Here is a 27,508-nt window from a genome sequence, read left to right as displayed (position 1 = left end):
AATTGAAATGTTTCTTCTCTGTTGATACCATATTTGCCAGCCTTTAACTCGATATGGAGTGTAAATCAAATGAGCAAATTTGATAAATATTCTTTCCTTCAAGAAAATATGCCATGTCCCTCAAACCAGAATCCTTGAAATTATGCATGTCTGATGGAAGTTTTTATGGGTCACGGACCATAATAGTAAAGAATTTCAATCTTTCTCTATGGGGTGGTGCTGGTGGAGATATAAGAATATGTAAAAAGTTGTCATCAAATTACATAAAAAGATTCAAAAATCTGTTTTGAGATGCATACTCAGTTTCACATTTTATGTAGAAAATGTATGACAAACCCCAAAATGTAATCTCAATGTTTTTATTTACTTTTGTCCAAATAATTTGTGATCATTTCATCATTCACTTAAGCGTTTATCTTTTTAGTGGTTTAAAAATGTATGTGCTAAAAAAACGATCAATCAATCATATACTTCATCATCATTTAATAGGTAAATCATCTTACTATCCAGATATTGTTCATAGAAACTGAATTTGCATTCATTAAAACTTACATTTTGTACAAACCTTTCAAAAACTTTAGAAGCATCTGATATATTTTAGTCAACAAAAATGGATGTTCCTTAACCAATGCATTTTCAAGGGCAAAGGTAGAGTTTTCATTTTAGTCTGATGAAACATCTACTTATGTTTGTGTGTGATTTGGATTTTCAACATAGCTTTAACAATTTTTCAGTCATATCACTACAATATCTGCATGCCGCAGACATGTAGCATGATGTCCCACCCAGTCACATTATCCTGACACCAGGTCAACCAGTCCTAACACTAACCTCTTAATGCTGAGTGCCAAGTGAGGCAGCTGTTGGTACCATTTTTGTAATTCATTGGTATGACTGAGCTGGGGATCAAACCCACAACCTCCCACGTCCGAGGCAGATGCTCTAACCACTAGGCCACCAGAGCAGTCCGAAACATTTATTTAAATTACCCAGATACAAAAACAAATCAACACTAATGAAACATACTGATATATCTGAACTGTAATGTCTATTCACCCAGTACCTGCTTTTCAGAAATGGAGACAGGCTCTGTAAAAACGGTCCAGATAACAGCCTCAGTACAGGGGGGTGTGGTTAGACTTCCATTGTAGCGGAAAAATGTCAAGTTTTCTTGTTTTATTGGTAGTAGTTGCATCAGTTGCATCAAGCTGGTGTTAGTGCTCTCCCCTGTAAATATGGAGAGATAAATAATTATCTTTTCCATTTAATTTTGTATTGTGAATCCAAAATGACGTTTAGTAAGTGGAGCTAAAGCTGCAACGATATATGTCACTGCATTTTTATTCTAAATTATATTAAATTTAATGTGCAGTATTACTGGTATACCAGCTTACTGCTATATTATTTTCCAGTGGTACACACTACAGCACTTTTTTACTGTACCAGTACTTTGGTAGATATTGTCAATAATGAATCAATGGAAATTCCCAAATAATTTTGGCAAGAATTTAATGATAATAACAGCATGTTTTCCTTTCTTGTTATAAAATAATTTTAAATTTTTTTGTCACAAATTATTTTTGAATATAATTATATTTATGACATTTAAATCACACATTTGACACATGGCACATATGCCAATGTGGTGGCCAAATGGTATGTCGTGAAAGATATTGCAGCAAAGCCAACTTTTGGTGAAATTTTGGATTAAAATGAAATGTCATTTTTTAAATTATTTACCAGCACACATTATACCTGTATTCCTTTGTATGAGTGCAAATCATCTATATATTTTCAGGAGGGGAATTTTATCATTTCTCACATCCACTAAATACTTCCTTGTTTGTTGCATATATTGTGTGTTTTATGTTTATTGGCACTCTGATAAATATCTTGCCCAGCTGTTAGCAACCCACTCAAAGTTTCCCTGTCTGTTATATCAATAGCATAGCTAGTAAATTGTAGGCATCAGTGTCAACATTTATTCTGCTTTTATCAACAAGTTCTCTTAAGTCAGCATGTCGTCTTTTACACTGTGTCATCTACAGGGTAGTCTTAATCATCCGACTTCAGTTACAGTGTTCTACTGTCACAAATCATCTACTGCCTTTTAAATCCCTTACCCCCTTACTGGAGAAGGGGCTGCAATTTTCTTTTGAGCTGAGATATTTTATTTTATTTTATCCCAAAATGATTCTTCATTTTAAAAATTATTTACAAATAATATTAATATTTTGCTGTAAATCAGTACAAGATACTTTCCAGTCACTGAGGTGTGTCCAGAAATACCACAATATAATATTTTTTCAAGTAACCAGCTCTTTACAAAACTCTCCCAGGTCTCAAATAATAAATTTAATAATGGTTATGAGTTGCAATGTTTTCCATATACAAAACATTATTAACAGTTATATTAAAGCAAATATAATAAGATCATGTTTTCAAAGATAGCATTAGTTTTCTCATTTCTGGACCATAACTAAATTTAAAAATAATCCAATGTGGTAAAAACTGGAGTGAGACAAAATCAAATTTTTTAAAGAAACAACTAATAAAGAAAGAACTAAGGAAATATTTTTTAAAAATCAAAATCAGAATTATCTAGTTGAGATTTTAAAAAAAATACAATTTGATATTCAAATAGAGAAAGATGTGCTGTAAATTTGTGGGCCTTTCTGGACCATAATTTTATGACTGGACCGATAGAGAATTGACTTTTATGAAATGTATAAGAAAAATACTCTGAAATTAAAATAAAGTTGGTATTTTATCTATAATACAGGGGCTATTCTAGACAACAATGAAGAAAAAAATTGCTAAGATAAAGATTTTCATGGTGACTAATTTCGAGATATGTGAATATTAATTTTGCTGATTACTGTTGGTAAGGATATGTGCTGGTTTTTACGTACTTTTGTAAGATAAATGAGGACAATTAAACAAATTATAACTACTTTTGTAAGAGAAATAAGGACAGTTTAATAAATTATAACTATTTTTGTATGAGAAATGAGGACAAGTAAACAAAATGTAACTAATTTTGTAAGAGAAATGAGAAATTTATAAATTATAACTACTTTTGTAAAATAAATAAGGACAATTAAATTATAACTAGTTTTGTAAGAGACATGAGGACAATTAAACAAAATGTAACTACTTTTGCAAGAGAAATGAGGACAATTAAACAAACTGTATCTACTTTTTTAAGAGATAGGAGGACAATTAAACAAACTGTATCTACTTTTGTAAGAGAAATGAGGACAATTAAAAGAGCTAATGCTTTCCAACACATTTTCAGTATTTAAATGAATCATTCTGAAATGTTAATTACTTCACAAAGCACATTCAAGTTTTAATCAATTATACAATATTTGTGCTGAAAAGGACAAAGTTAAAGGTTTTTAACTTCATAGTTTTTTATGAATTGATCACACTTAATATTAATCTCATCCAGGATTCTGATGATATAAGTATACATTTCTATTTTGATCAAAGTATAATCAGAAATATGGCTTCCAATCTCAGCCAATCAGGTGCAAGATGACCTAATTATTATGCATGGATCTCACCCATCATTAAATGTGTCCAAGATCTTAATGATATGAACTTACATTCCAAGTTTAATCAAAATCAGATTTCCAGAATGTCAACAAGCTCAGTCAATCCTATTCAAAATCAACATGCTAGTGGATCCTATTCATTACCTAACTCCTTCAAGACCTGTCATAAGCATTGATTTCCAGACATGTTATAAGCATTGATTTCAAGACCTGTTATAAGCATTGATTTCAAGACCTGTTATAAGCATTGATTTCCAGACCTGTTATAAGCATTGATTTCCAGACCTGTTACAAGCATTTAATTCCAGACCTGTTATAAGCATTGATTTCAAGACCTGTTATAAGCACTGATTTCAAGACCTGTTATAAGCATTGATTTCAAGACCTGTTATAAGCATTTAATTCCAGACCTGTTATAAGCATTTATTTCAAGACCTGTTATAAGCATTGATTTCCAGAACTGTTATAAGCATTGATTTCAAGACCTGTTATAAGCATTTAATTCCAGACCTGTTATAAGCATTTATTTCAAGACCTGTTATAAGCATTGATTTCAAGACCTGTTATAAGCATTTAATTCCAGACCTGTTATAAGCATTGATTTCCAGACCTGTTATAAGCATTGATTTCCAGACCTGTTATAAGCATTGATTTCCAGACCTGTTATAAGCATTTAATTCCAGACCTGTTATAAGCATTTATTTCAAGACCTGTTATAAGCACTGATTTCAAGACCTGTTATAAGCATTTATTTCCAGACCTGTTATAAGCATTGATTTCCAGACCTGTTATAAGCATTTAATTCCAGACCTGTTATAGGCATTGATTTCCAGACCTGTTATAAGCACTGATTTCAAGACCTGTTATAAGCACTGATTTCAAGACCTTTTATAAACATTGATTTCCAGACCTGTTATAGGCATTGATTTTAGGACCTGTTATAAGCATTGATTTTAGGACCTGTTATAAGCATTTAATTCCAGACCTGTTATAAGCATTGATTTCCAGACCTGTTATAAGCACTGATTTCAAGACCTGTTATAAGCATTGATTTCAAGACCTGTTATAAGCATTGATTTCAAAGACCTGTTATAAGCACTGATTTCAAGACCTTTTATAAGCATTGATTTCAAGACCTGTTATAGCATTTAATTCCGGACCTGTTATAAGCATTGATTTCCAAACCTGTTATAAGCATTGATTTTAGGACCTGTTATAAGCATTTAATTCCAGACCTGTTATAAGCATTGATTTCCAGACCTGTTATAAGCACTGATTTCAAGACCTGTTATAAGCATTGATTTCAAGACCTGTTATAAGCATTGATTTCAAAGACCTGTTATAAGCACTGATTTCAAGACCTTTTATAAGCATTGATTTCAAGACCTGTTATAGCATTTAATTCCGGACCTGTTATAAGCATTGATTTCCAGACCTGTTATAAGCATTGACTTTAGGACCTGTTATAAGCATTTAATTCCAGACCTGTTATAAGCATTTATTTCAAGACCTGTTATAAGCATTGATTTCAAGACCTGTTATAAGCATTTATTTCAAGACCTGTTATAAGCACTGATTTCAAGACCTTTTATAAGCATTGATTTCAAGACCTGTTATAAGCATTGATTTTAGGACCTGTTATAAGCATTTAATTCCAGACCTGTTATAAGCATAGATTTCAACACCTGTTATAAGCATTGATTTCAAGACCTGTTATAAGCACTGATTTCCAGACCTGTTTTATAAGCATTGATTTCAAGACCTGTTATAAGCATTGATTTCAAGACCTGTTATAAGCATTGATTTCGATACCTGTTATAAGCATTTATTTCCAGACCTGTTATAAGCACTGATTTCAAGACCTGTTATAAGCATTGATTTCCAGACCTGTTATAAGCATTTAATTCCAGACCTGTTATAAGCATTGATTTCAAGACCTGTTATAAGCATTGATTTCTAGACCTGTTATAAGCATTGATTTCCAGACCTGTTATAAGCACTGATTTCAAGACCTGTTATAAGCATTGATTTCCAGACCTGTTATAAGCATTGATTTCAAGACCTGTTATAAGCATTGATTTCAATACCTGTTATAAGCATTTATTTCCAGACCTGTTATAAGCACTGATTTCAAGACCTGTTATAAGCATTGATTTCCAGACCTGTTATAAGCATTTAATTCCAGACCTGTTATAAGCATTGATTTCAAGACCTGTTATAAGCATTGATTTCAAGACCTGTTATAAGCATTTAATTCCAGACCTGTTATAAGCATTTAATTCTAGACCTGTTATAGGCATTGATTTCAAGACCTGTTATAAGCATTGATTTCAAGACCTGTTATAAGCATTTAATTCCAGACCTGTTATAAGCATTGATTTCAAGACCTGTTATAAGTATTGATTTCCAGACCTGTTATAAGCATTTATTTCAAGACCTGTTATAAGCATTGATTTCCAGACCTGTTATAAGCATTTATTTCAAGACATGTTATAAGCATTGATTTTCAGACCTGTTATAAGCATAGATTTCCAGACCTTTTATAAGCATTTATTTCCAGACCTGTTATAAGCATTTATTTCCAGACCTGTTATAACCATTGATTAAGACCCATTATAAGCATTGATTTCCAGACCTGTTATAAGCATTGATTTCAAGACCTGTTATAAGCATTTAATTCCAGACCTGTTATCAGCATAGATTTCAACACCTGTTATAAGCACTGGTTTCAAGACCTGTTATAAGCATTGATTTCAAGACCTGTTATAAGCATTTAATTCCAGACCTGTTATAAGCATAGATTTCAACACCTGTTATAAGCACTGGTTTCAAGACCTGTTATAAGCATTGATTTCAAGACCTGTTATAAGCATTTAATTCAAGACCTGTTATAAGCATTGATTTCAACACCTGTTATAAGCATAGATTTCAACACCTGTTATAAGCACTGATTTCAAGACCTGTTACAAGCATTGATTTCCAGACATGTTATAAGCATTTAATTCCAGACCTGTTATAAGCATTGATTTCAACACCTGTTATAAGCACTGATTTCAAGACCTGCTATAAGCATTTAATTCCAGACCTGTTATAAGCATTGATTTCAAGACCTGCTATAAGCATTTAATTCCAGACCTGTTATAAGCATTGATTTCCAGACCTGTTATAAGCATTGATTTCCAGACATGTTATAAGCATTTAATTCCAGACCTGTTATAAGCATTGATTTCCAGACCTGTTATAGCACTGATTTCAAGACCTGTTAAAAGCATTGATTTCAAGACCTGTTATAAGCACTGATTTCAAGACCTGTTATAAGCATTTATTTACAGACCTGTTATAAGCATAGATTTCAACACCTGTTATAAGCACTGATTTCAAGACCTGTTATAAGCATTGATTTCCAGACCTGTTATAAGCATTTAATTCCAGACCTGTTATAAGCATTGATTTCAAGACCTGTTATAAGCATTGATTTCCAGACCTGTTATAAGCATTGATTTCAAGACCTGTTATAAGCATTTATTTCCAGACCTGTTATAAGCATTTAATTCTAGACCTGTTATAAGCATTGATTTCAAGACCTGTTATAAGCATTGATTTCAAGACCTGTTATAAGCATTTAATTCCAGACCTGTTATAAGCATTGATTTCAAGACCTGTTATAAGTATTGATTTCCAGACCTGTTAAAAGCATTTATTTCAAGACCTGTTATAAGCATTGATTTCCAGACCTGTTATAAGCATTTATTTCAAGACATGTTATAAGCATTGATTTTCAGACCTGTTATAAGCATAGATTTCCAGACCTTTTATAAGCATTTATTTCCAGACCTGTTATAAGCATTTATTTCCAGACCTGTTATAAACATTGATTAAGACCCATTATAAGCATTGATTTCCAGACCTGTTATAAGCATTGATTTCAAGACCTGTTATAAGCATTTAATTCCAGACCTGTTATCAGCATAGATTTCAACACCTGTTATAAGCACTGGTTTCAAGACCTGTTATAAGCATTGATTTCAAGACCTGTTATAAGCATTTAATTCAAGACCTGTTATAAGCATTGATTTCAACACCTGTTACAAGCACTGATTTCAAGACCTGTTATAAGCATTTAATTCCAGACCTGTTATAAGCATAGATTTCAACACCTGTTATAAGCACTGGTTTCAAGACCTGTTATAAGCATTGATTTCAAGATCTGTTATAAGCATTTAATTCAAGACCTGTTATAAGCATTGATTTCAACACCTGTTATAAGCATAGATTTCAACACCTGTTATAAGCACTGATTTCAAGACCTGTTATAAGCATTGATTTCCAGACATGTTATAAGCATTTAATTCCAGACCTGTTATAAGCATTGATTTCAACACCTGTTATAAGCACTGATTTCAAGACCTGCTATAAGCATTTAATTCCAGACCTGTTATAAGCATTGATTTCAAGACCTGCTATAAGCATTTAATTCCAGACCTGTTATAAGCATTGATTTCCAGACCTGTTATAAGCATTGATTTCCAGACATGTTATAAGCATTTAATTCCAGACCTGTTATAAGCATTGATTTCCAGACCTGTTATAAGCACTGATTTCAAGACCTGTTAAAAGCATTGATTTCAAGACCTGTTATAAGCACTGATTTCAAGACCTGTTATAAGCATTTATTTACAGACCTGTTATAAGCATAGATTTCAACACCTGTTATAAGCACTGGTTTCAAGACCTGTTATAAGCATTGATTTCAAGACCTGTTATAAGCATTTAATTCAAGACCTGTTATGAGCATTGATTTCAACACCTGTTATAAGCATAGATTTCAACACCTGTTATAAGCACTGATTTCAAGACCTGTTATAAGCATTGATTTCCAGACATGTTATAAGCATTGATTTCAAGACCTGTTATAAGCATTGATTTCAAGACCTGTTATAAGCATTTATTTCCAGACCTGTTATAAGCATTGATTAAGACCCATTATAAGCATTTATTTCCAGACCTGTTATAAGCATTGATTTCAAGACTTGTTATAAGCACTGATTTTTCAAGACCTGTTATAAGTATTGATTTCCAGACCTGTTGTAAGCATTGATTTCAAGACCTGTTATAAGCATTTAATTCCAGACCTGTTATAAGCATTGATTTCAAGACCTGTTCATTGATTTCCAGACCTGTTATAAGCATTGATTAAGACCCATTAGCAGAGATTAGCACGGCAGTGTGCCAATGAATACTGGCTTCAGCTCTGTCAGAGTATCCAGTCAGCAGCAGATATTGGAAACATCAGAGGCATGTACGATGGCATAAAGAAAGCAATGGGTCCCACGAAGAAACTGAAAGCACCACTGAAGTCTGCCACAGGCAATACCATCCACAACAAGGGCAAGCAGATGGAGCGTTGGGTGGAATACTACTCTGAACTGTACTCCAAAGAGAACCACGTGAACAATGATGCCCTCAATGCCATTGAAAACCTCCCTCCCATGGCCGAACTGGACGAGAAACCTACTGCAGACGAACTAAAGAAGGCCTTAGAGAAACTGTCCCTAGGTAAAGCCCCAGGGAAGGATGGCATCACAGCAGAACTCATCAAGTGTGGATGTAGCGTGCTTCTCACACACCTGCACGACCTCCTCTGCCAGTGCTGGGATGAGGGGGCAGTGCCTCAGGACATGAGAGATGCTAACATTATAACCCTGTACAAGAACAAGGGTGACAGAAGTAACTGCAACAACTACAGGGGCATATCACTTCTCAGCATCGTGGGTAAAATTTTCGTACGTGTCATCCTGAACAGACTGAAGACGCTTGCTGACAGAGTTTACCCAGAGTCACAGTGCGGGTTCCGCGCAGAGAGGTCCACAATTGACATGATCTTCTCTGTCAGGCAACTGCAGGAAAAATGCAGAGAACAACACAGACCCCTCTTCCTGGCCTTTATAGACCTCACCAAGGCATTCGATCTGGTCAGCAGAGATGGACTCTTCCCAATCCTGGCAAAAATTGGTTCCCCTCCAAAGCTGCTAAGCATGATCCAGTCCTTCCACGATGACATGAAAGGCACAGTGCAGTATGATGGCTCAACATCCAACCCCTTTGACATCCGCAGAGGAGTTAAACAGGGCTGTGTCCTTGCCCCCACGCTCTTTGGCATCTTCTTCGCAGTCTTGCTCAGCACGCCTTTGGGACATCCACAGAAGGGATTTACCTGCACACACGATCAGACGGCAGACTGTTCAACCTGGCACGACTGAAGGCAAAGAGCAAAGTGCGTGAAGTAACCATCAGGGACATGCTCTTCGCAGACGATGCTGCTCTAGCCACCCACACAGAAGCTGAGCTTCAGTGCATGATGGCCCACTTTGCTAAAGCATGTGATGAGTTTGGATTAACCATAAGCCTAAAGAAAACAAACGTGATGGTTCAGGATGTGGACCCCCCAAGCATCATCATCAACAACTACGAATTTGAGGTGGTGAGTCAGTTCATGTATCTCGGCTCTACCATCACCAACAACCTCTCGCTCAATGCTGAGCTCAACAAGTGGATCAGAAAGGCATCAACAACTCTCTCCTGGTTGTCGCAGATAGTGTGGAACAACAGCATGCTGACCATGAACACTAAGATCACCGTGTACCGTGCATGCGTGCTAAGCACTCTCATGTATGCCAGTGAAACCTGGACTCTGTACGCCTCACAAGAGAAAAGACTGAGCTCCTTTCACAAGCGATGCCTCCGACGCATACTCGGGATCACCTGGAGTGATCGAGTAACAAACAAAGAGGTGCTCGAGCGTGCCAAGATTCCCAGCATGATCACACTCCTCCGCCAACGCCACATCAGATGGCTGGGCCATGTACGTCGGATGGATGACAGACGGATCCCCAAAGACATTATTTATTCGGAACTCGCCTCTTGCAAAAGGTCGATCGGATGGCCACATCTCCACTTCAAGGATGTCTGTAAGCACGATATGAAAGCCCTTGATATTGATGTCAACACTTGGGAAGAGCTCGCTCTAGACAGATCAAACTGGCGACATGCTCTGATCACTGGTCTGAAAGCTGGAGAGGACAAGCAACGCTTGCTAGCTGATGAAAGACAATCGCAGAGGAAGAAGAAGCAGCTTGAACCAACACCTGACACAACCTTCAAGTGCAGCAAGTGCAGCAGGGACTGCCACTCCTGCATTGGACTACTTAGCCACAGCAGATGCTGCACAACCACCAACTGGGACATCTCTCATGGGCGCAGTTCCATTGTCTCTCGAGACTAACGGATGCCAACAACAACAACAAGACCCATTATACACATTTATTTCCAGACCTGTTATAAGCATTGATTTCAAGACCTGTTTAAAGCATTTATTTCAAGACCTGTTATAAGCACTGATTAAGATCCATTATAAGTATAAATTCATACAGTATCTAAATCTGTAATGTGGCTAAGATTTAGTTTGAGTTAGGCTTGAAAATGGGTTGGCTTGTCTGGTGACTGCTTGTCACAGTTAGACTAGCATTGGAGATCAAATGCATAACATGGGCTGTAAATGAACAGCCGACTTAGCACATGTATTTATATATGTCTGCTATTGAGGTAAATATCTAAAAAAATCTAGATGGTTGAGGGGTGATGAAAAGTATGCTAATTTGTTATAGTACTAGTGAACTTTATTCATGCATAAAGCACATACTGATTCTTTTAGCTGCCTTGTCACAGGAAAATATTCAAAATAGCTCTTTGCTGTCAAAATTAAATGCAAAATGAAGGGTTGGTGGCAGTGTTGGTTGAATATAAAAGCTATCAGTTGTATAAGGAATGAACCTGATAGCTGCAGTCAAAATCTCACATATATGCTTTCTACAAAAAACATTAGTTTGTTTTTATCTGCATATTCAGTGTAAAATTATTCTCTTTTTTCTGCAATAGGTCATTGTTGGATGAAAATTCACCACATAAACTGTCGAGTGAGACCATCAGCACATAAAGGGGAAAGGTAACAAGGACGGGATATACAAGGACCTGAAAACTATTGTGCTAAGCTGACAAAAAAATAACTACAGAGGAAGCCTTCAAGTTACTATCAAACAATTTAGTACTTCAAAGAAAACTATAGGACACTGAGAAGTTTGAACAGAATAATTATGTCACAAGAGATAAAAGATAAAAAACTTAAGAAACAGAGGAGGGCTGTGAACAAGGGAGAGTGATTTAAAGCAATGCAAACAGAAGAAAACAAAAGGAAAATGATGCTATTTTGAATCAATCTATACATCCAACATTCTGGTGTTTGCTGGTATCACTTGTAGCATTTCAAAATAGAAGACATGGTCAAAATAACCATACAACATAAACAGAAAATGGATAAGCCTGTTTTTTCTCTTCATTAAACAGTACAGCCAACAGCATGCAAATAAACTTTTCATCACCATGGCAACACCTACTACATCCATAAAGATGTTGTAGTTGTCAAAACATCTACTTATTCAAAGCTTCTCTGTTTTTAAGGCATTTTCCGTAATACATGCAATGTTTAATGCCTTTTAATAGAATATGTTACTTGTTGTAATTCCTACAGCATTCGTTGGAAAGAGGAATTTAACTGTCTCACAAATTTTGTTATGCATATTGTTGTTCTGATACAGTTGCAATTTGTGTCCAAATTTATGTAGGTATATTTTAGTGTAGCTTATTTACTAACACCATTTCTACAAGTTTTAGGATAGACTTTTTAGGTATAGATAAGTTAACTGCAGAAAATATTAATTATTTTGTGCTGATCTGTTTTCCTCTATGATCCTTGTTTGTCTTTCAAAAGTAACACAATCATCAATTCCACATACTTAACAAAGGTAATCCTAAAACCACCATTCATGAAATTTTAAAAAAGGTCTCCAGGTGAGACAATATAATTAAAATTTTGTAAATGTAATTTAAAATATTTTTGTTACTATTGTGTTAAGTTTATGTATTTTTCTTACAATTTGTAAAAATCTATTCTGGACCAGTCTGGTTACAAGAACACTTAAAGAATTTGCTTTTCAGCACATCTCACTGTGTATGATTAGTAAATCTTTTTCAAACCTTATCCTCTACTGCAATACCCTTTATACAGATGAATGCAAAGCATAGTATCATGCAAAGCAGGGAACCAGACAACTATATCATCAGTTGTGTAAGTTCATTGTCCTTTATTCCTTTTCAATGAAGATTTGAACATTATTACTTTTCACAACAGTTTTATTCAAGATTATAATTTAATATCTAAACATAATGAAAAATCTAATTAGTTCTGAAGTTGACTTAGTGGCATATAATGACTACCATATTCGGTTCCTGTACACTGCACAAATTTTAGGAATACCCACAATCCATTACACCATAGTATTCCAGTCTGATGAATTGAAAATTAGCATGTATTCAGGCAGTAATCTAGAAATTGGAGATCACTGAAATGAAATGAGATTACTTGCATGTTCATTGACTTTTCTTTTGTTTTTCAATGTTGGTCTTGTTTAGTTTTAAATTTTCCATGCTGCCTTTTCTGGGATGTGCAAACATAATCCATATTTCCAGAATACAGTGATCATTAGACTGGTTTCCTGGAATAAATATGGAAATATGGAGGGACTGTCTGCAACAAAAATACAACTTTTATCACATTTCAATTTTCAACATGGAGAACTTAAAGAAGAAAATAGATATGGCTGACAAACTGATTTATGAAGATAAATGAAACACAAAATTGACACCATTCTGCAAAGATTCAAGTTATAGTCATAGTTGTAAGTTTTCACCAGTGATATATATCTATTTTGTGATTCCACAAAATATATTTTAACTTAATATTACCATAATATGATACATCAGAACTGTTTTTCAGCAAGTTTCCATAGGGATCACTGTCTGCAGAGCTCACCTGAAATTGTGTAAACACGTACATCAGACAATGTTCAGATTACTTACAGAAACTGACACATTGAAACTGACATATTGAAATCGACACATTGAAATTGACACACTGAAATTGACATCTGTACATGAGAAATGATGAGCAGATCTATATATCATGGAGAGAAATTAAAACTTGAAACATTTCATTATAGATAACAAAATTATTGTTTCCAAGAAAATATTATTTTAAAAATTATACATGCAGGGCTGGTGCCTCCAGATTTGTTATGGTACAATGATGCAACTGTACCAAGATGAGAGAAGATGAGACAGTTCTAATTTCAGACTTTTCTACAGCAATTCAAATACCAGCTGGATATAAAAACTAAGTGCAATTTTTAGGAATCAAAACTGTTTAGCGAACAGAAATTTTCCAACATTCATTACATATTCTGCCAGTATTCATTGTATCACCTATATAGCCTAGACAACAGTATTCCTTGTATCACCATTGCCTAGACAACAGTATTCCTTGTATCACCATAGCCTAAACAACAGTATTTCTTGTATCACCATAGCCTAGACAACATTATTCATTGTATCACCATAGCCTAGACAACAGTATTCCTTTTATAACCATAGCCTAGACAACAGTATTCCTTGTATCACCATAACCTAGACAACATTATTCCTTGTATCACCATAGCCGAGACAACAGTATTACTTTTATCACCATAGCCTAGACAACAGTATTCCTTGTATCACCATAGCCTAGATAACAGTATTCCTTGTATCACCATAGCCTAGACAGCAATATCCCTTGTATCACCATAGCCTAGACAATATTATTCTTTGTATCACCATAGCCTAGACAGCAATATTCCTTGTATCACCATAGGCTAGACAACAATATTCGTTGTATCACCATAGCCTAGACAACAGTACTGCTTGTATCACCATAGCCTAGACAGCAATGGCATTCAAGTTCTTTTTTCAATTTGTATACCTTTGTTGGTTTTTGTTTTTTCATTTGATAAAAATTATAGAATTAGTCATTCAGCATGTATCTTGGATTTCAATTACACAATTTTAATTGCTGAAATTTCAAATAATGATATCACATGGTTTGAAAAAAAATGTATAATTCATCTCATACATAAGCAATAGAAATCCAAGATTTATTTCTTTGAAGTTCTTTACTACACTTACCATATGTACTCACTAATAAGTCACTACACTTACCATATGTACTCACTAATAAGTCACTACACTTACCATATGTACTCACTAATAAGTCACTACACTTACCATATGTACTCACTAATAAGTCACTACACTTACCATATGTACTCACTAATAAGTCACTACACTTACCATATGTACTCACTAATAAGTCACTACACTTACCATATGTACTCACTAATAAGTCACTACACTTACCATATATACTCACTAATAAGTCAAGTGCAACTGCAAACAACATAGATCTGTATCTACCATTGCACAACAGCAGATCAGAGTCTATATTTTTGTTCTACTGATTACTCCTAATAAACTACAAAGACCAGATCTGCATGCACATCATACATTATGGGTATGTACAGTCTGCAATTGGACTTGACTTATAAGTTACTATATAGGGTAATTTTTTTACCTTTTATTTTTTCCAATTAAATTTGATTTCATTCACTTAGATATAAACGTTGTTTCCAACACAACAACATTAACATAGGTGTGGAATAATTGAAGTACTTCTAAATTAGCAAGAACACTACAGATGTTGTCATTGTTGACCTTCAAGAAACATGTCAATAAATGCAATATATTACTGTTACATGACTTTGTAGTTTAATACATTGTAAACAAAAAAGAAGAGAAAATCAGGATGAGTCAAGATTTATTGTTAAAAACTTTGGAATCACACAGATTTATATTTAGTAAAAATGACATTACTGCTTTGGTTTGCATGTTTGTTTTGGATTTGATTTTCCACTTAACAGGAACATGCATGAGTGTGAACACTAGGAGTGTTTCTGTAATTTACCTTGAACATGAAGCCCAGTACTGCCAGACCATCTGGATGGTTAAGAGCCTCAGTTATACTGCCATACTCTTCTTTAAAGTGCACAATGTGTAGCTACAAGGAGATAATGAAATATTGATAATGTGGGACACTGTGTAACTACAAGGAGATATTGGAATATTGATAATGTGGGACACAATATGTAACTACAAGGAGATACTGGAAATTGATAATGCAGGACACAATGTGTAATTACAAGGAGATATTGGAATATTGATAATGTGGGACACAATGTGTAGCTACAAGGAAATATTGGAATATTGATAATGTGGGACACAATAGGTAGCTACAAGGATATATTGGAATATTGATAATGTGGGGCACAATGTGTAGCCACAATGAGATAACAACATAGAAATACCAAATTTTTCCAAGTAAAATATGTTACCTAGCAAATCCAGCCCTCCTAGATAATACATGTAGATAAAGGGAGCTAAACATTATCTGCTGACCTATGTGGTGGTTAGGCAGAGTGATCTCCCATTAAGTATAAGACTATATGATAAAGTCTCAGAACCTATCAGTTACTACTGGAACAGAAAGCATGCTCTCTATGGATGTAACTGCAGCGAGACTGGGAGGGTGTATGTGTATTATGATTGGGTAAGTATTCTTGAAGAAACATATTTTACTAGGAAAAATTAGTTTCTTTTTTAAATACATTAACCAATCATATCATCTTAGGAGAATAGATAAGAGGTGGAGGTTACTGTATATTCCATTACCCCATTACACCAGAGATACCATCTCCAGTCCCCTAAGGTTTGTGAGACAGCTTCTAGGTAACCTGATTGGAGAGGACTTCATCTGTCAGGGCATGGCTTCAAAGAAGGAAAATATTTCCCCCACAAATCAAGCAGAAGCTGAAGCCAGGTCTTAAAAAAGCCATCAGTTGACCTCGGAAGAGTGACCTGTTCTGCTGTGGATATATGTCCCACCAGATCGAATTGGGCCCTTTGGGATGACAGATCTTGGAGATAAAAGCTAGAGAATGTGAGCTTAGATCTCCATACCAGAGTTTGAAAAGATGTCACTTGAGAATAGTTTAGGTCGAATGCTATGCCGGTGGCAGCTGCTCCAACCGCATGAGCCAAAATGCATAATAAGTCCATTTGAGCTGACTTGGTTATTTCTTTATATGCCATGCAAATAACCCACTTAATCAAGGAAAAGATAATCTTGTTGATATATCCTCCTGTCCTGTCTTGAGAGGCAGAAAGAGGTGTGATCTCCCTTGACGCAACCGCTCTGTTTTATTGAGGCACCACTTCAAAGCCCAAACTTGGTCTTGTAGGTGGTCTTCAGCTGATGTGTCCAGATGAAACAGGTTTCACAACAAAAGTCTGGCTATCATGACATAATATAAATGATATAAAAGTTAAAAAATTTCGTGGGCATAGGAAAAAAAGCTTGTTATGATCAACAAAAATCCAGTCATCCATGCAGTATGTAAAACAGTAAAATACATTGTCTAGTGAAATTACCTCCATCGGAAAAGCAGTTCCAGCAAAGGTGTGTTCAGAGCCGCGCCTTGATGTTTCAGCCCAGTGAAAATGAAACTGAGCAACTTGATATCGTGCTCCCAGTCCACCACCCGAGATATAAAATTTCTCACTGACATCAACTTGCACTACAATGTGAAAGATAGAAGTGAATTATACTTGTTTAAAGTCTAAAAACTTTCCTCAAATATATTATTTATTGATCAAATACTAATGAAAAAGATATGCAATTTTGTTATTATTCCTGAACTGCATGACTGATATGTGATCTGGCTGATTTGATTAGTTATGCACCGCCACAGCATTTGTGAAAGATATATTTAATGTAACAGATGGCACTCCCAAAATACAAGAAAAGTTGATTGGACATTTCTATATTCCTTCAGCTTCACTCTTCACCTCCACTGTAACTTGGAACTGGTAAGAAACACTCATGGATCATAATTTATATACATCCCTGTCTATTGCAACCATATCAGTACTTGCTGGACATAAAAAGAAATTCATCCTCTGGGTCCTTAACTCCCTGCAACATAATTCACAGGTCATAATTTGAAACTACTGACATCCAGATGCTAATAATATACATAAACTTTCTGGACATGGACGATGAAGAGACATGGGACTGCATGATATTGGCTTCTTGGTCTATTCTTAACCTATTGGGACTTAAGTTTCCAAAGTCAACATGAGGGATTATTACAGTATTCCCTTTTTGTATATTATGAACTAGAACATATATCTACTGGAAGTGAAAAGATACAATGCACATATACATTGCAGATAACATTCTGTAGCTTCTAATGACCCATCAGGTACTTGATAAATAGGCTTATACAGGGCAGGTAATTATAATGGCTATACTGGGGGGGGAGGTAATTATAACGGATACTATCCACACTCTCCCCTATGTCCAGACCAATTGCAAATTGCACAAACCACAATTTTAAGTTGCATAATGCACTGGCAAAAGTAGATGTATGAAATTTATTTTGATTATTAGAAGAAGAAAAACAATACTGACCCTGACTGGTTGGTGCATTATGCAGATCAGGGTTTATGTTGTTTGCATTTGGAATTGACATATAGGTAAATATATACGGTAATGCTGGGAATATGCGTGTGTGTGTGTTTGTGTGTGTGATTTGCATTTTTTACATGGTTTTAACAATTTTTCAGTCATATCACTATGATGTCCGCAGTGTGGCAGTTTATAGTGATGCCTAGCACTGGGGCATCATGTCACAGATATGTAGCATGATGTCCCACCCAGTCACATTATCCTGAAACCAGGTTGACCAGTCATAACACTAACCTCTTAATGCAGAGCTCCAAGCCAGGCAGCTGTTAGTACCATTTTTGTAAGTCTTTGGTATGACTCAGCCAGGGATCAAACCTAAGACCCCCCACATCAGAGATGGACACTCTAACCACTAGGCCACCAAAGTGGTCTGGGAATATGTGTTATTAATAATAGACTTCTATAGGTCTACACATGTGATAAAACATTTGGATTCTGCACAAACAAAAATATTTATCTTAAACAAGCATGGAAGCATCCATAACAAATGTGGCAGTGTTACTGTATGCATATCACCTGCCAAATCTACCCTACAGACAGCCAGAGACTAGAATATGTTATATGTACAATACACATTTTTTTTCCATATGTATGCTGACATTTTATTAATGCCTTCTCGTGAGGTAACTATTCTCCTATAGCATTGTCTGGCTTTTCCTGCCATACCAGACAGCAGGAAAATAGTTCCCTTTGGGAGAATGATAGAATAGATTTGGTATTTCACATGACATAATTTGAGATCACAAGATATTGGTACATCATGGCAATAACACCTACGAAACATGTGCAATAAATGTCTAGCCAGATATGGGATCTTATAACACTGTGGAACATGTGCAATAAATGTATAGCCAGATGTGGGTTCTTATAACACTGTGGAACATGTGCAATAAATGTATAGCCAGATGTGGGATCTTATAACACTGTGGAACATGTGCAATAAATGTATAGCCAGATATGGGATCTTATAACACTGTGGAACATGTGCAATAAATGTCTAGCCAGATATGGGATCTTAAAACACTGTGGAACATGTGCAATAAATGTATAGCCAGATGTGGGATCTTAAAACACTGTTCAACATGTGTAATAAATGTCTAGCTAGATGAGAGATCTCATAACACTGTGGAACATGTGCAATAAATGTATAGCCAGATGTGGGATCTTAAAACACTGTTCAACATGTGTAATAAATGTCTAGCTAGATGAGAGATCTCATAACACTGTGGAACATGAGCAATAAATGTCTAGCTAGATGAGAGATCTTATAACACTGTGGAACATGTGCAATAAATGTATAGCCAGATGTGGGTTCTTATAACACTGTGGAACATGTGCAATAAATGTATAGCCAGATGTGGGATCTTATAACACTGTGGAACATGTGCAATAAATGTCTAGCTAGATGTGAGATTTCATAACACTATGGACCATGTGCAATACATGTCTAGCCAGATGTGGGATCTTATAACACTGTTGAACATGTGCAATAAATGTATAGTCAGATGTGGGATCTTATAACACTGTGGAACATGTGCAATAAATGTCTAGCTAGATGTGGCATCTTATAACACTGTGGAACATGTGCAATAAATGTATAGCCAGATGTGGGATCTTAAAACACTGTTCAACATGTGTAATAAATGTCTAGCTAGATGAGAGATCTCATAACACTGTGGAACATGAGCAATAAATGTCTAGCTAGATGAGAGATCTCATAACACTGTGGAACATGTGCAATAAATGTCTAGCTAGATGTGGACTGGTATAGATTATTGTTTATATACTGCTTTCAGCCTAAGTACCCTATTTACAAAAACTTGAATTTTTCATGTTTCAAAACATATCAATGTAGACATAGAATACAGACTGTGACAGTAGTTCATCATATATATGTAGACCTAGAATACAGACTGTAACACTAGTTCATTATATCTATGTAGACTTACTACACAGACTGTGACAGTAGTTCATTATATCTATGTAGACTTATTACACAGACTGTGACAGTAGTTCATCATATCTATGTAGACTTATTACACAGACTGTGACAGTAGTTCATCATATATATTTAGACCAAAATACAGACTGTACCAGTAGTTCATTATATCTATGTAGACCTAGAATACAGACTGCAACAGTAGTTCATCATATCTATGTAGACTTATTACACAGACTGTGACAGTAGTTCATCATATCTATGTAGACTTATTACACAGACTGTGACAGTAGTTCATCATATCTATGTAGACTTATTACACAGACTGTGACAGTAGTTCATCATATCTATGTAGACCTAGAATACAGGCTATGACAGTAGTTCATCATATATATGTAGACCTAGAATACAGACTATGACAGTAGTTCATTATATCTATGTAGACACAGAATACAGACTGTAACAGTAGTTAATTACATCTATGTAGACCTAGAATACAGACTGTGACAGTAGTTCATCATATCTATGTAGACACAGAATACAGACTGTAACAGTAGTTCACTATATCTATGTAGACACAGAATACAGACTGTAACAGTAGTTAATCACATCTATGTAGACATAGAATACTGACTGTAACATTAGTTCATCATATATATGTAGACCCAAAATACAGACTGTCACAGTTGTTCATCATATCTATGTAGACCTAAGAATACAGACTGTACCAGTAGTTCATTATATCTATGTAGACACAGAATACAGACTGTAACAGTAGTTAATCACATCTATGTAGACCTAGAATACAGACTGTGACAGTAGTTCATCATATCTATGTAGACTTATTACACAGACTGTGACAGTAGTTCATCATATCTATGTAGACTTATTACACAGACTGTGACAGTAGTTCATCATATCTATGTAGACTTATTACACAGACTGTGACAGTAGTTCATCATATCTATGTAGACCTAGAATACAGGCTATGACAGTAGTTCATCATATATATGTAGACCTAGAATACAGACTATGACAGTAGTTCATTATATCTATGTAGACACAGAATACAGACTATGACAGTAGTTCATTATATCTATGTAGACACAGAATACAGACTGTAACAGTAGTTAATCACATCTATGTAGACATAGAATACTGACTGTAACATTAGTTCATCATATATATGTAGACCCAAAATACAGACTGTCACAGTTGTTCATCATATCTATGTAGACCTAAGAATACAGACTGTACCAGTAGTTCATTATATCTATGTAGACACAGAATACAGACTGTAACAGTAGTTAATCACATCTATGTAGACATAGAATACTGACTGTAACATTAGTTCATCATATATATGTAGACCCAAAATACAGACTGTCACAGTAGTTCATCATATCTATGTAGACCTAAGAATACAGACTGTACCAGTAGTTCATTATATCTATGTAGACATAGAATACAGACTGTCACAGTTGTTCATCATATCTATGTAGACCTAAGAATACAGACTGTACCAGTAGTTCATTATATCTATGTAGACATAGAATACAGACTGTCACAGTAGTTCATCATATCTATGTAGACCTAGAATACAGACTGTAACAGTAGTTCATCATATCTATGTAGACCTAGAATACAGACTATGACAGTAGTTCATGATATGTATTAGACTTAGAATATAGACTGTAACAGAAGTTCATCATATCTATGTAGACCTAGAATACAGACTGTAACAGTAGTTCATCATATCTATGTAGACATAGAATACAGACTGTCACAGTAGTTCATCATATCTATGTAGACATAGAATACAGACTGTCACAGTAGTTCATCATATCTATGTAGACCTAGAATACAGACTGTAACAGTAGTTCATCATATCTATGTAGACATAGAATACAGACTGTGACAGTAGTTCATGATATGTATTAGACTTAGAATATAGACTGTAACAGAAGTTCATCATATCTATGTAGACCTAGAATACAGACTGTAACAGTAGTTCATCATATGTAATTAGACCTAGAATATAGACTGTAACAGTAGTTCATCATATGTATGTAGACCTAGAATACAGACCGTGACAGTAGTTTGACATATCTACATGGATCTAAAATACAGGCTATGACAGTAGTTCATCATATCTATGTAGACCTAGAGTACAGATTGTAACAGTAGTTCATTATATCTATGTAGACCTAAAATACAGACTGTAACAGTAGTTCATTATATCTATGTAGACCTAGAATATAGACTGTAATAGTTGTTCATGATATCTAGGCAGTCCTAGAACACAGACAGTGTAACAGTAGTTCATCATATGTATGTAGACTTAGAATACAGACTGTAACAGTTACTGTAGTTCATCATATCTATGTAGATCTAGCACACAGAATGTGTCAATAGTTCATCATAGCTATGTAGATGTATATTACAGACTGTAACAGTAGTTCATTATATATCTGTTGACCAAGAATACAGACTGTAACAGTTACTGTAGTTCATGTAGACTTATTACACAGACTGTAACAGTAGTTCATCATATCTATGTAGACTTATTACACAGACTGTAACAGTAGTTCATCATATCTATGTAGACTTATTACACAGACTGTAACAGTAGTCTGCATGATATATGTGTAGACCTAGAATTCAGACTGTAACAGTATATTGCATGATACTGCTTATAAAGTATAACATACAGTACATGATAATGCATGTAATGACATTTCAAAGGGTTACAGTTACAGTCTGTATTCTAGGTGTACATTGATAAAGATGGCATGACAGATGGAAGATATATACACAGATAGTGGGATATATATATATATATATATATATATATATATATATATATATATATATATATATATATATATATATATATATATATATATATATAAGGTGTGAAGTCAAACATAAAATAAATACATGTCTGTGTCTTTAGGATGTTCAAAGTGTAGAAACCATGATACTCACATGAATGCCCATTATTTTTAAGCTTATGTACTCGCATTTCCTCATATCCCAAAAAGTTTATAAAGCCAAGTTCTTCCGCATATTTAACATTTTCTTCTCGGGGAATATCAATAGGGGACTGTCTGTTACCCCCACAGGCTTCGTAATGGTGTAGCCAATGGGAGGGACCTGCAAGATAAATAGTCACCTGATTTCTGTAAATATACTAATATGTAAATTGTTCAAATCATTTTTTAACAATATGTTTGCCATTAATTCTATCCATTAAAATAAATATTATGGCTTAACTGAAAAGTTTATGAAATGTAGGATGAGAAATGAGTAAGTTATATCTTGGCATACATGCATCGATATAATTCAGTTACATTAGTGAGGACATTTGCACTCATACTCCCTAAACCTATTCCCAGCACCCTAGATATTTTCTGTCTTATTCAATTTCCGCAAATATGGACAATTTTGCCATTCAAAGAATTTACAATGTATGTCATATATGCCTGCCCCCCCCTTATCTTTACAATTCCATCAGATGTACATTTTGATATACATATGCACACACACAAACAGTAGTATAAATTCGACCATTAGCTCAGTCAGAACTATATACCATGATATGTCTTTGTGCAAGGCACTTTAGTCAAATTGCCTTGGCATAGAATAACCTACTTTTGTTGATTTACCATAAAATACCAAAGAAACTAAACCAAGTGCAAATATCAACACAATTAAATTCAACAGATGGGTTTCTGTCCTGTCTCCATGTTAATTAAAAATAGTAAGTTGGATAAATTAAAAATAATTACCGTTCTCAATGGTTTATTACTAAGGTTAGAAATCAAGACGAAGTCCTGGCAATTGAGCAAGTGAATCCTTGTAAGATTAGGAAAAATCACAAAAAAGGTATAGAAAAAAACTGAATGCAAGATGATATAAAGTTCTCTGTAAATAGCATGCTTTAATTCAGTAACTAGAAAGAGTTTGTTTTATAAGTAAAATCATACATCTTAGGTCAAATGGTCAGAGCAGGTAGTGGCACTGTGCAACTACATCAATTGTGGGGGTATTTCTAGTAGAAAAATCTAGTACACTGGTCAAAACCTGTATATCTCTACTTAAAACACTTGGTACATAATTATAATTTTCCCCTACCTTCAAGCTAAATCTAATTCTCGATGTTTTGTTGATGAAGAAACTAAAGGATTAAAGTTAATTAGGTACCAATTAAGGGCACCTCTGTTTGCAACTCTTAGGCTTGCCATTATTAAGCCTTAAACATATCTTGGGTTGAGTACTCAAGTCTTAATCCATAAATTCAACCCCACTCAGTTAATCCATGTTTCCAGTAGTTGATAACATTCACTTTAGTACAACCTTATTCTTTATCAAATTTTGAACTCATTAATTTATGATTTGTTTGAAATAAGGTTTCACAAGGTCTGATAAATGTTTTGATGCTTACTTAATAATAAAGTGAAGTGGGGCCCCGAGTGGCCGATTAGTCTAAAGCGCTCTTTGTTATGGATCACTGCCATCTCACCTCTGTCTGTGGCGGTTCAAGTCTAAGATTCAGCCAATGTGAGTATGTGAGAAAGCTTGCCAGTAGCTTCTCGTGGGTCAGTGGTTCTTTCCGGGGTTTTCCCGGGTTCTTCCTCCACCATTAATACTGGCTGCCATGTATAGCCTATCGTGTGCTGAAAAATGGCGTTAAACCCCACAACAACAACATAAAGTGAAGTAAAGCTCATCTCAATAATATAAGTTAGAGAAATTACTGGGATCAAAAGAAATTAAATCAATTAGTTAAATGAGATAATGTTGATTCCTGATTAGATGAATCCATCATGAAGATGACATTGATGACAAAAAACCTATATACCTATGAATGCCATTGTAAATAATTATAAGTTACTGCATTTGTATGGGAAAATAAGGATGAGTTTTTTCTAAGTAATACTGCATGACCTTGGGAGTGAAGTATTACTAAAAAAAAATGAGTTTACATTTTCCAATACAAATGCAGTAACCTTTTCATTATGTATTCCTTTTGTTTTCCAACCTAAGGCTTAACAATAAAGGAATACACTACCAGAAACAAAGTAAGGGAATTTATGCTGGATTTCAAACTAAATAGTCAACCATAGAGCCATCAATATATAGTAACAATATTAATGCTCACAATGCACAGCCCAGCAACCTTTGTGACTTTGGAAATGTAGCAGAAATTATAGTGCAATTTTGGCATGTATAAGGTTTTCCATGACATGGGCTATGTCATTCAGATTTGCAAAACTAAGAAAGTATATTTTGAAAAAATTAACGATGCATAAATATAAGTATCTTTACTACTATTATTATTACCAGCTAAAGAAGACATATGTTTATGTCCTGTCACTTGCATACTTGTGTTTGGAGGGACCCCAACTATGACTAGTGTATATCTTCTATAGCTAGTCTAACACTATCAAAATAGTTAAATGGGGAAATTTGCAAAGCAGCTGTTGTGTAAAAGTCTGTTTAGCCAGCAGGAATAATACTTTTTCATTGTCTTGGCTTACTGGTATTGATTCTCTTAGTTTCCTACTTAAACCTTCAGTTGCATTTTTTCTTGAATTTATTATTTTGACTGACTTGTAAAATGGTACATGTCTGATGGATATGCATTAGCCCTTGGCCGCAATATACTTTTCTGTGTTATTTTTATAGACCCTAGAGAGTCATAGTCTGAACTATTTTATTTGTGAAATATTATGAATATTCCTCCTACATAATTGCTTAAAAGATCAGAACATATTTTCAATTATGGCATCTGTCATGTCTGTTTTTGACATCATGAATATCATGTTCATTCGTTTCATAGTTTACATTTGTGACTCATTGAACTTGTCTATGTATTTACATTTATCAATTCTACTTTCAAATGGATGATACAGCTTGTTTAGTTCATTCACAAACAAATGTAATCAACCAAGTAGTTCCTAATACACGATACTATTTTTAGACACACATTTTGTACAGCATAAAGATTTTCAGGATTGAAAAATACTGCATAATTCTGACAATGTAAAGCTAATGGAGACAAAAATGAGCATATAAATAATAAAGTTCAGTGTAAAATGGCTAGCATTTAACACACTTGCCATTTATGTACACATACATTTATAAAGATAAATAAGCATTTGTAAAAGAATAAGGTAATATAAAGAAATAATTATATTTATATTATAATAATATATGGAAGAAATAAATATGCTTATTTGATCATGTTCTATGTACTGCAACTTTACTATGTTCCATCACTGGCTCCACTTTGTTGTAAACATAGCTTAAAGACAAATGGACTTGCAATCACTATAATTAAATTTAATACTATTATCATTATAACACTATTACTATTATTATAACTACTACCACAACTACTTCTACTACTACTAAAGGAATGAACATTGAAATAGTAAAATACATAAGATGAAGCTTAATACCAACCTGTATTTAATTCCTCTTCATAAGACCAATGAAATGCTTGAAAGAAAAAAGGTAATCATTTTAGAATGTGTCTTTACTATAACACGTGCACTATTTGTACTCCATTGCAAGCTGAGTCATGTGCTGGCAGATCTGGGTCTATGCAGTTTGCTAGAAGCAATCAGCAGAACAAGCGACATGGACCCTGATATGCCAGAACATTATGTCGATGTTGTTTGCAGCTGGATTTAAATTATATGCAAGTATTTACAGTGCACTGTTTCCTTAACATGAAAAATGAAATAAAATTTGTGTATCAAACTAATATCTCATTTGTTACCAAAAGTACCCACATTGCATTGCTTATCACATATTCTAGTTGTAAAATTATTATATTGTACGAATAAGAAGAGTCCCTTGAAGGGACTGACGCTCTCTTGGCCGAAATGAATTACCAGGAATTCAAGATAAGACCATTTCTTCAATTTAAATGCAGGGTGTTGAAACCATCTTTATATTTATAATCAGCAGGAGATTTTCAAATTAGCTACTGTGGTGGACATATCAGCTTATCTTCATTTGGGAATCAGGAGGATTTGCAATGGCAAGGGTTTCCAATTAGCTACTGTGGTGGACATATCAGCTTATCTTCGTTTTGGGAGTCAGGAGGATTAGCAATGGCAAGGGTTTTAAATTAGCTACTGTGGTAGACATAGCTTGTCTTCATTTGGGAGTCAGGAGGATTAGCAATGGCAAGGGTTTCAAATTAGCTACTGTGGTGAACATATCAGCTTATCTTCATTTTGGGAGTCAGGAGGATTAGCAATGGCAAAGGTTTCAAATTAGCAACTGCGGTGGACATATCAGCTTATCTTCATTTGGGAGTCAGGAGGATTAGCAATGGCAAGGGTTTCAAGATGGTAGCTATATCAGACATCAGATTCACTCCATTTTGATTTAGGATCAACTAGACATCATAAGAAGTCTTAATTC

General features: G+C 34.6%; 1 protein-coding gene across 1 annotated transcript in view; it reads right to left on the bottom strand.

Annotated features, from left to right (window-relative positions):
* LOC149771948 (carbonic anhydrase 14-like) overlaps positions 1–27,508 on the bottom strand; it is an 83,864-nt gene that overhangs the window by 17,211 nt on the left and 39,145 nt on the right. The window contains exons 7-12 of the mRNA XM_089948042.1: positions 26,537–26,572; positions 23,054–23,221; positions 17,028–17,173; positions 15,505–15,597; positions 13,419–13,485; positions 1,064–1,227 (exon numbers count right to left, since the gene is read on the bottom strand). Of these exons, the coding sequence (XP_089804168.1) occupies positions 1,064–1,227; positions 13,419–13,485; positions 15,505–15,597; positions 17,028–17,173; positions 23,054–23,221; positions 26,537–26,572 (674 nt within the window). The remainder of the gene's footprint in view (positions 1–1,063; positions 1,228–13,418; positions 13,486–15,504; positions 15,598–17,027; positions 17,174–23,053; positions 23,222–26,536; positions 26,573–27,508) is intronic.

This window comes from Sinohyriopsis cumingii, unplaced genomic scaffold (assembly GCF_028554795.1).
Source record: "Sinohyriopsis cumingii isolate HCF-2022 unplaced genomic scaffold, ASM2855479v2 utg001554l, whole genome shotgun sequence".
NCBI classification, from domain to species: domain Eukaryota; kingdom Metazoa; phylum Mollusca; class Bivalvia; order Unionida; family Unionidae; genus Sinohyriopsis; species Sinohyriopsis cumingii.
Note: the sequence above shows the minus strand (reverse complement) of the source record. Positions and strands in the feature narration are given on the sequence as shown.